General features: G+C 39.5%; 1 protein-coding gene across 1 annotated transcript in view; it reads left to right on the top strand.

The window, feature by feature from the left end:
* The window catches only part of cacna1db (calcium channel, voltage-dependent, L type, alpha 1D subunit, b), a 101,658-nt gene that overhangs the window by 6,435 nt on the left and 84,322 nt on the right, over positions 1 to 10,901 (top strand). The window contains exons 2-3 of the mRNA XM_067591713.1: positions 3,404 to 3,875; positions 4,248 to 4,353. Coding sequence (XP_067447814.1) covers positions 3,404 to 3,875; positions 4,248 to 4,353 — 578 coding nt within the window. The remainder of the gene's footprint in view (positions 1 to 3,403; positions 3,876 to 4,247; positions 4,354 to 10,901) is intronic.

The following is a 10,901-nucleotide window of genomic DNA, read 5'->3' as shown; positions in this document are numbered from 1 at the left end:
AGAAGAGAGCCAGGTGACAGAATGCCGTTCATTATAAGGGGACGACCCCTGAGGGGTAAGTAAAGACCTGAAGGACTAGGATGAGAACTATCCAGAAGCTATACTGGCAGGGAAAGTGAGTCACAGACGCTGTCATAACGAGTTTGGTAGTTTTCTACTGATCTGAATGGTTTCTTAATAGATAAACTGACATTGAACTGAAACATTGACAGAAATATTGATGACTTCAGTGTCACGTGTTGTGGGCCTATTATCAGGTTTAATGCTACTTTTAAATATTGTTTTAAACTAACTTAGATTTAAATATAAATGTAGGTTTTAATCAGGCCTTAATATGTGTACGTCGCTTTGTGTGTTTGTGACACTGTGTCACGTGCTGCTTTATACATTTTACTCTTAACACAAACATTGTTTGTACAGTTTATGCAGTCAGATCTAACTTGTAGCAGACTGTTGATTTCACTGCCGTTTTTTGCTCTTTACATTTCTTTTAGAGCAGTGGTTCTCAAAGTGTGGTCCGGGGACCCCTAGGGGTCCTTAAGGAGCTTCCAGGGGGTTTTCAGCAAATAGGGGATTCATTTATTTTCACTATATTTCCATCCATAAATAACACAATGACAGAATGTATGACTATTTGGGTCATGGGTTTCATACACTGTCTGTGATAAAACATCTAAAAGCATACATCTTGTCAGATGGGGGTCTGTGGTCTAATTTGTGTCAGTTTAGGGGCGTGAAAAAGTGTGAGAACCTCTGCTTTAGAGGGCTATTTCTCATCACATACAGAACACAGCCTATTATCTGTTATTTTAGTGTCTATAATTAGTTTTGTTTGTCTTAAAACATTCGCCAATAATGTCAAACTTCATTTTTGAGTTGAAATGTTTAATAACTTCTTTTGAAGTTACAGCAACAGGTGCATTTTTTTTGTTTTGCTTGTAGCCTTTGTGTGATTTCATATCCAGCGCAGTGATTGCTCCAACTTGTGGCTGCAGCCAGGCAGAATAATTGACAGCAGTGGATTGACTGCTGCTGTCAGCGCGTCCTCTCGGATCCGCCGTGAATCTGCAGCCAGGCACCCGGATGTGGCGAAAATGTTTGGCGCTCCTCTCAGGGTTTGCGCTCGGAAAACATTTTATAATTCAGGTTAACGGCTCGGTTCAGGCTCGCGCGTCGACACGTTTAGATGTTTTTTTTTCCAACGATGAGTTGGATTTAAAACGGATCTTTTCAATGTGGATTCGAGGATGCAAGAAGCAGATGAACAGTCAGAAGGTAAAAAAAAAAAAAAAAAAAACGGTGCGTGGAGCGCAGGAGGAGAGAGAGAGAGAGAGGGAGAGAGAGAGAGAGAGAGACAGAGAGGGAGAGAGACAGAGAGAGAGAGAGAGAGAGAGAGAGAGAGAGATGTCTGTTTATTCTGTGTGATTATATTTTTAGGAGTGTCTGCTTCTATTTTGTTTTTCCAATTAATTTTAGTCCACAGATTGAGAATTAATCCTGTAGATGCTTGTTGTGGGCTGCGTGGTTGCAGTGACAGCAGTTATAAAATCCACTGGGAAACGAGTTGCGTCTACTTCTCCGAAATATGGTTGACTGTATATTTGCTGTAAAATTAAAGTGGTCGTTTTGGAGCCATGAGACAGGATGCTTTGGATTTGTGCGCCATTTGAATGAACTGAGCGACGCTTAATTAACTTTTCAAGTAGTTAAAATAATGGGTTTAAACTGGTTCAAACACTGTAGTATTTAGAAAAGCCACCACAGTTCAAAGTAAAGTCGGGACATCAACAGAGTCAACAGTTGTTATCCAGCAGTGTGTGACAGATGTGCGACTTCTAGCAGCGGAACTGTTTGGATAATTCCTGTTACATCTCTGAAATGTCACACAGGCTGTGATCATCATTAAATAATAGGCTGCACTTGTCATTTTGCTACTGTTCTGCATGAATAATATCCTCTTTATTCAGCTTAAAAAAAATGACTTTTCCCCACGAATGTCTCACCGTGTTTGATCAGACTGACTTCAAGGTAAACTCAAGTGGAGCTGCATGCTCAGAAATGTTCAGTGATGGTCCCACTAATAATATTTTTGACACCTTACCTTGCTCATTAGCTTATTTATCTTTTAAATGCATGTTTCACATACATAACTTTCATAAGACAAAGCCTGGCCTTAATAAAATACAATAGAAATGAACAAAAATCACTTAGATTCATGTAACAGATCAAAGATTAAAGATCAGGAGTCTGACAAGGAATTTGGTGCCTGCTACTCTGTACTAAATAGTTATTTAAACTCTGCTTTCCTTCTCACTCAGGCTGAAAAGTTATGATGCTTTTAGGATACATACTTTGATCCCACAGGCACACCAGAGGATCTGTGTTTTTGTCTTGACCATCTCAATGTGAGAGCTGTTTATGCTGGCTGACATGAATTGTTGGTTAGCTTGTGACAGTGTGGGCCCTGCTGTGCGCTGCAGAGTTGCAGTGAGCCAAAGAGACTGTGTCAAGGGCACTGTCTTTTTAACTCATCGTTTGCATTGATTTTAATGACTCTCTCAGTCTCTCTCATTCATGCAGCCTGTCTGCTCTTTCTGCTCCCTCACACGCCCTCCAAACCGGTCTTCCTCCCGTCTGTTGCCTTGTTCATTTCTACTTTTTTTTCCCTTCAAATTCAAGTTGAGCTTTTATCTTCTTTTGTCCCGTCAGTTATGTACATTTGCAACGAGTGATAAAGAGTTTTATGTTAAATAGCAGTGCTCATCTAATTCTGTATTTCTTCAGCCACAAGACTTGAAAACCTGAAGTTTGAAAGCAAAATGTCAAAACTAACAGGAAATAAGAACTCTGTCTGGAGACACTCTTGTCCCTGTGGTATACAAGCTTTTCTGATCATGTTAACCAATATATTATTAATCATGTTGAGTAATTTCTAGATTTTAAATTTACATTTTTTATTTATCTGGATCTGCCAGTGTCCAAAGTTCCTCAGTGTAGAAAACTGCATAAAATACGATGCACACTACAGGTGTCAGTGCAGTTTTTTCAGCAGTTCATAACATCAAATCTGGGATCATTTTGCATAACAAAGGTCAAAACATGCGTTGTTTAAGAGTTTGTGTTGATGTGCAGTCCACAAATTTTTCTCTAGATGGTATTCTCCTATGAAGCTGTCAAACAGGTGTGTGTTAGATTATAAACTACTTTAATTATACTGAAATGTAAAGTTTGTCCTACAGCTCTCCTGATGTTCTGTGTTATCTGATGATCTGATCTTTACAGGAGTTTTTGGTTCCTGCACATACTTAGTAGATGTTAGTAAACAGTCTCAATAGGTGTTGACCAGATTATTACATACATGTCCTATATTATAAAGTTTCTGTTTCCTGTTCTCTCCCTCCAGGGGCACAGTATGCCAGCAACAAAAGGACCACTTCCTCTACTAACGCCTCTGCGCTCTGGTCAGAAACCCACACCCGTCTGCACCAGCTCCATGCACCTGATCCCCTTCAAGCCCCTGCCAGCACTGGCAAGCCCGTCGGCTCTGCCTGCGGCCTCCTCGGAGCCAACAGTGGCATTCAGGGTCCTGGCGGCACCGGTACCGGTGTCAGCCCGGTCCTGGCTTGGCATGCCGCTATTAGCGCTGCCCGCCAAGCACAGGGCGATGACATTGCAAAGCCCGACATGACTTCACGGCCCTCAGTTTGCACCACTGGACCAGCTCCTGTGGGCTCACTGGCGCAGAGGAAGAGGCAGCAGTACGCCAAAAGCAAAAAGCAGGGCGGATCCATCAACAGCAGGCCGCCCAGAGCTCTGTTCTGCCTCACCCTCAACAACCCGATCCGCAGGGCCTGCATCAGCCTGGTGGAGTGGAAGTATCCTTCAGCCCAGAGAGAAAGGCACTGGTTGAGTTTGATGTTTGTTTGTATGGATGAAATATTTGATAGATTAGAAGACGGACAATTATCCAATAAATTAGTTTTCAAAATAACATGAAGTTCTCTCCACCTGTTCTTAAGACAGTGAGAGAAACACAAAGAGAGAAGACTCGACTACTGCAGATAAAATGCAGGGATTCACAAAAGTATGACAAGTTTACACAGTTCAAATAAACACTTCTATCATCAAAGTTCAAAGCCCTGCTATGACTGAGAACGCACTAACTTCACAAACCCTCATCATAATCTTTCTTTTTTATGTCTTTCTTTGAGACAATTTGTTTTCCTTAACAGTTTGTCTTTTTCCAGACCATTTGATATCTTTATACTGCTGTCTATTTTTGCCAACTGTGTGGCCTTAGCCATCTACATCCCCTTCCCCGGAGACGACTCCAATTCTACCAACCAAGAGCTGGTGAGTACGACTGAAAAATAAAGAAACAAGGATCAGTGATGTAAAGGATGCACTGGTGTTTACTACACCTCACTGCCTTTTATATCCCTGCTGTTTTTAAATGCCCAGATCAGTAGGTTGTCAGGATATTGACATACTGGTGACTGGAAACTTGAGCTGTAGCAGATTGTCAGAAGGACACATTGTGATAATTTTGGGGACTGGCCACAAGTGTACTTTATGTCTTTTGATCATTTTGATGCCTATGAGAATATAAAAAAACTACTATCTGGTGTTTTGAATAGAAAAGATCAGCAGACATTATGTAGTTGACTTTTTAGTTTTTTGGTACCAAACGTGCAGTTATCAGGGAGAACATAAAGAACAGCTTGGTGTGCTACAGCAAGTACCTTCATTTATTTGAATAAAAGAGATGCAGTCATATAAAATCAGGAAACTGTCAGTTCATACTTTAAACCCTCATATTGGCACATTGTCTCTCTGGTTAAGCCGTTCAGCTAGTTTTGGTTTTATTTCCAACGTTTTGAGATTTCTGCCTCCACCTCAACATAACGGAGGGGAGTAGAGCTGTGTTTGTGATGCTCACAGAATGAAAAATTACATTTAAGAAGTCGACAGCAGCTTGTGTTTTCAGAAACAATGGATAATCCAGAGACGTCACTGTCAGCAGGTTTTATTGGAACTATTTTCTACCAAGAACAACAAAGACTTGGTGAAAATTACAATTTATTTATTTTTGTTTTAATTTTGGTGACTCTTATAAAAGACCTTGAATCGTTTGCTTTAAGGGGAGTCGGTACTGAGGTGGTTTTCATGCTTTCCTGGCTTTTCTTTGTGCTGTTTGTGGTTCTGCAGATGTTGCCTGCTGGACGTGTAGAAAACGTTAAAGTAGTTTTTTCACATACGCTTGCTGTTTCTAGCTGCTCGTGCCACTATTTGTCATCAACCAGATTATACACAAAGGCTAGACACAACACCTTTGCATGAATGTGATTGGCTGCAAGTGTGTGTTGTGTCAGAGGGCTTTCCCGGCAATATTTGGATGGATGTGTCGGGTTTCATTGTTTTGTTGACACACACAAACAGTGGTGCACATACACACACACACACACACACCCAGCAGGTCATCCCTCTGTGTGGCACGGCAGCTCCCCGTGTCATGAGAACAGCGCCGAGGCTATGAGACAGAAAGGCAGTGAGAGATGAAACCAGTTTGTTTTGGAGCCTCTATAATTACAGTGTAATTTGGCAGCATCAAACGATTAACAAAATAATAACTGTTACCATAAAATACAATACAGTGAATGAATCCAAGGCAGATATGATTATATAATAAACTCAAATGATCTGTTTATTGAAATTTACAGCAAAGGAAGCAGATTTTTCAGTATTTAGTATTTTTTTATTCATACTACCACTAATTACTACTAATTAAATAGTGACAATGACAAAATTACTATATGTGCTGCTGAACCCTGTCCAAAGATGGTAGAAGGAAACCTAGATTCGTTTTTGCACATATAAGGGTACAACTTTTAGGGAAAACGTTTCACCAAACAATAACCTTTTCACAGCAGACTTTGACATGTCACAGCAGGAAAAGCACAGATATTACTAATAACATTAACAATGACTCTCTTCTATTCAAGTGTTCCAGTAAGACATGACATTGTGGCATTGAACCAGTGTTCACAATATCAGGACCCCGAAACCGAAGCAGCTAAATGGAATTCATTCATTTATTTTTTACACCTGTGCTTTTCTTACTGTGACATATCAAAATGTGAGCAGTGAAAAAAAAGTTTTATTTGGTTGAGGTTGTTGGTGAGGTCAGAACAGACTCTAAATGCCTGATGGAAATTAAGTGAAATGTGAGTTTCAGTCCTTTTAATACTGTTGCACTGCTCATGAAAAGATATACCAACCAGCCACAGGAAATTACTCCATGAGGGTAGTAAGAAGACAGATGAAGATGTTTCACAGCGAAAACACAAAATGCAGTTTGGACTGATGCTGATATTTTAGTTAACAGCCTTGTATTTGATCTGACCGAATCCACTATAGATGACAAAAAACGTTCAGGTTAGAGCCCCTACACAGCCACGGTTCAGCCCCACAGGTGTTCTCATTTATCTTGACTGATTGGACCTCCTCTCAGGGCTTTATGGATGTGTACTGATCATGCTTGATTGACATAAACATACTCCCGTTAGCTTTGTTGCACCTGTTCTAACTTTTATTAGTTCATGTAATTTGGTGACCTCACTTATTTGACTGTTCGCTAAACCTCCTCCTTCTCTGGCTTGAACAAGAGGCCTGTCAAGCTTTGGATTTCTCCACATGCTGAAGTAGTGTTTATGGGGTTCCAGTTGCGATACTAGCATTTTAAGTAGCTAGTAGTTAGTAGTAGTTGTCTTTCCAAAATCAAAAAAACAATCATAATACCTATAACAATAACCTTACCTAACGTATTTTGTGGGGTTACAGATAATGTTCATATCCGCTGTGCAGTATTTTGCTACTGTGTGGAGGCTGGTCATCCTTTATGCTGTAATGTTTAATGTAATGTTAGCAGGTCTGTCTTGCTCTTTAACAGTCCTTAGACTTTTCCTTATCACACTTCATCATACTAACTAACTCTACACAGCAAAACGAGAGCAATACTGCTTCTTTATTTCCACTTCTACATGGATCATCAACTGTGTGAGGAGGCTGACTTTCAGCCTGGCACATGCAGCTTTAGCTTCAGTCTTTTAGTATTATATTAGGTATGTAGCCATCAAGTGCATGTTTAAAGGTGCTATATGTAAGAACTGGCCATCTGTCGAATTCATACTCCACACTCCAAACCAGTTTGGAGAAGGGCAGCATATCACCAGAAAGTAGGGGTGTTTGTTATGTTGCGCTACGGTAGCGCAGAATCAATAGTGCATAATCAGTGCTCTGTTAGCTAGCAAACTAAGTAACTAAGACTTTCACTAAGTATGATAGCGATATCAATTCATTGCTAACATTGCATTAATGTTTGCACTACTTCTTCTCCTGTTGGACTGAGGGTAGACTGGATGCTACAGTGACTCACTATTGCTTCTTGAGTTACAACGTGGTATTATGAGACAGGATGGACTGGGGCTAGCTCGTTAGCATGCTAACTTCAGTAAATATCTCTACATACATAGATGTCTTTGACATAATGTCAAAACTGATTTCTTTACAGTCTGTTGATAATTGTAGTTAACTTTTGATTTTTTTTTTACATATAGCACTTTTAAGACCCCCTTGACAGGGTTCTTATTTGAAACAAGCTTAGCAAAAACACCTGTGTGAGGTGTGCCTTTAAACCAATCAAAATCAGGAGCATTTTGGACGCTGACTTCTACGCAGTTTACATTTTCTTCAAAAGATTGTCATCATTAGTGTGTAACTTATTTGCTATAATCAATGGCTAATTGTTGTTATCTGATACTGAAGACTAATGAAGACAAGAAGGACCCATAAGAAAGCTAAAGAGCACAGACAGACAGGTCCATCAGGCTCAGTTGTAGTAATGGTAGAAATTTAACCTCTCACTCCCACCCTCCACCTTTTCCCCAACCGTCAGTGTGATGTTTAATCCATGTGGAATAGCAGATAGCCAGCCTTGTCACAGTGGCTTTTCTCACTCTGTCTCACCCGCTCTGATGTGATAATCCTCAGGCATCTGGTTTTCCAAACAAGAAGGACTCAGAAGACTTTTTCATGCAGTGCAAACATTTTCTTTTTTCTCTTTAGGCTGGCAAGGGACCCTCTTAGCTTCATTGGGAATTGTATACGTGTATATGTATATGTATATATGTGTGTGCGGAGTGGGCGATTGAGAGACGGACGCAGAGAAACGTAGCATGTTCCCTCAACAGATGGGGATTATTCACGCTGTCCAAGTCTACGCTCAACACTCACAGCACAATGTACAGTATATGTGTGCGTGTGAGAGAGAAAGTGAATGTTTGTGTATCGTTTTGCACCTCTGTTACATCAGAGAGAAAGAGTCTCACATCACACTGCTCTTTTCTGCTTTCAGAGAGAGATGTGTGATCATCCTGAATTGGTCACTAATTTATCTTTTTTCTTCGCTAAGGATTTGTCTGATTACAGTAAATGATCAATCAGTTTTAACAGTATTTAACAGTTAACAATTTGTTTTACTTGTTTTACTCTGTCATGTTGAATTTAGTGTACTATAGATTGCACACACTTTGATAACATGATATACTGTCTTACTGAGAATTAGTTAGAATTGGTTTACAAGGTGTATATAAGAAATATAGTGTGTCATGATGGCAGAGATGTCTTGAAAACAAGAGTTAAAGATCCCCTCCAGATGTGTAACATTTAAAAATAATCCGTTTGGAATAATAATTTGTGTCTGATATCGTGTTTCTGTAAAAAAAGTTTAATTATAAATTCTTAAAATGACCTCTACTCCTATAAATATATAAATAATGTTCATTTCAAAAGTTTAACTGCTGGACACAACATGTCAACAACTTGTGTAAGTTGTATACTGAACCATGATTGACTCCCAGTTATGATGTCACACAGATTTAAGGTGAGCACAGAGAAAATTTTCCCCTTCAGCAGATGAATGTGAAAACAGCCTCTTAGTGTCAAACTGCATAAACATCATTCTGCACAGTGAAGCACAAACATCCAACAGAAGGAACAAGAAGCAAAACACATTGTTGAGTGGAGGGGGACTTTAATTTCAGGCATAAGACTTAAGGTGGAAATATATTGATATTTAATTATGATATTAATTATTTTAAATTAATTTGGCTTCTGAAAAATGCTGTGGTACGTGGTGCTTAAATTCTATTTACTTAAAAGTCTAATGTCTGGCCTTTCATGACAGTCCTTGCTAGATGAGGGAAAAATTGTCTTCTTCTCTTATTAAAGAAAGAGACAAGACTGAACAGTTGTTACTAGTTGTTTGCTTACTGATGAAGTGACACTTTGCTCCAAAACCTAATTAACAAATATGTTAAAGGAAGAAATGATTAAAGTATCTGTCCACCTGCATGTTCAGTATGATGCTTGTTGCTAGAGATGTAAGCAAACATAGTAAGTGTGACGAATCCATATAAATAACATTAATAACATATATATTTTTATGAAAGCCATAATAATACATGCTCTAAAGCAGACACTGTGACACACACACTAAGAACTGTGTTTTTTTTTTGTATCCATTCATGTTCTGGGGAACGCAGGTCATCTCTCTCACCTCCGTAGTATTTGTACGACTGCTGCACTACTACATCCTTTTTTAGAAAGCATGTAGGTGTTGTTTGAGCTCCTTCTGGAGCAAAGAATAGGAAATCAACGGCTGGGGGACGCAGCTACTGCAGCTAAAACAAATCTCCACATGAACTTGACATGAAAATAAGTGGAAAGTGGCTTTATTATTTGTTCTCTCTTGCCAACTCTTAGGAAATCATGTACACCACAAATAATGATGATACCTCTGCACTTGAGAAATTCTCCAGATTAATAAATCAGTTGTGGATTCTCATGTTGGATGCTGAACTCATTCGATTTCATGCCACAGCCTTTAAATCACCATGCTGGTGTTAATGCATGTTTGAGCCTCTTAACCACAAATTCAGTATTACTCCTATTACCCACAGGAAGAAAATGTAACTTTGACAAAAACATAAAAATAACAAACTGTTCACTGTGTTTCATTACAATTATGGTGTGGGGTGATTTGCATACAATAGTACGAGAACACTCACTGTGAGGAGCTTCAGCGTGAGTTACTGTTTTCCAGTTAGACTCATATCATTTAGAGCTGCTTGTGCACACGTAAATCTTTCCAGTGAAGAAATGCTCGTAGTGAGTTTGTGTATTTGATTTGATTGCGTTTCTGAACAAGAGGACGTGTGCCAGAACGAGGGGCTGAGTGGTGCAGGAGGAGAGAGAAAGTATGTGTGTGTGTGTTTGTGTGTGTGTGTGTGTGTGAGAGAGCAGGTTGAGGGATTAAGCTGGGCAGTGGATTAGTCGTCCATAAATGAGTGGAGGTTGCAGAGAGAGAAAAAGAGAGAGATGGATGGATGGATGGATGGATGGATGGATGGATGGATGGATGGATGGAGGATGGGTGGATGGGTGGGGAGATGTAGGGCGGGGGTTTACAAGTGGGAGGGTCCATTGACAGAGAGGAGATTTTAATAAATACTGCCATGTGACTGACTTGATTTCTTCCCCCTTATATATCTATTAATGAAATATTATAATTGATATTCCCATGAATCTAAAACTTGTTGTTTCCTGCTGCCAGCGGACATTTGTCAACCACAGTTTACAGGGAACAAAGCTCAGACGATGATTCCTTATAAAAACTAAGAAATAAATGAGGACAAACCACAACAGTTGCTCATTTTCCTGCAAAAAAAAACAAAACATAAATACAAATAAATTCACATTCTGTTAAAGTAAAAAGTTACATAATGACCTATAATTTTGCTTTATTCTCTGTAGCTTAGCTGAGCCAGTATTAATATGAGGTC

Source organism: Thunnus thynnus, chromosome 6, assembly GCF_963924715.1.
Source record: "Thunnus thynnus chromosome 6, fThuThy2.1, whole genome shotgun sequence".
Taxonomy (NCBI): domain Eukaryota; kingdom Metazoa; phylum Chordata; class Actinopteri; order Scombriformes; family Scombridae; genus Thunnus; species Thunnus thynnus.
This window is presented reverse-complemented; position numbering and strand designations above follow the sequence as displayed.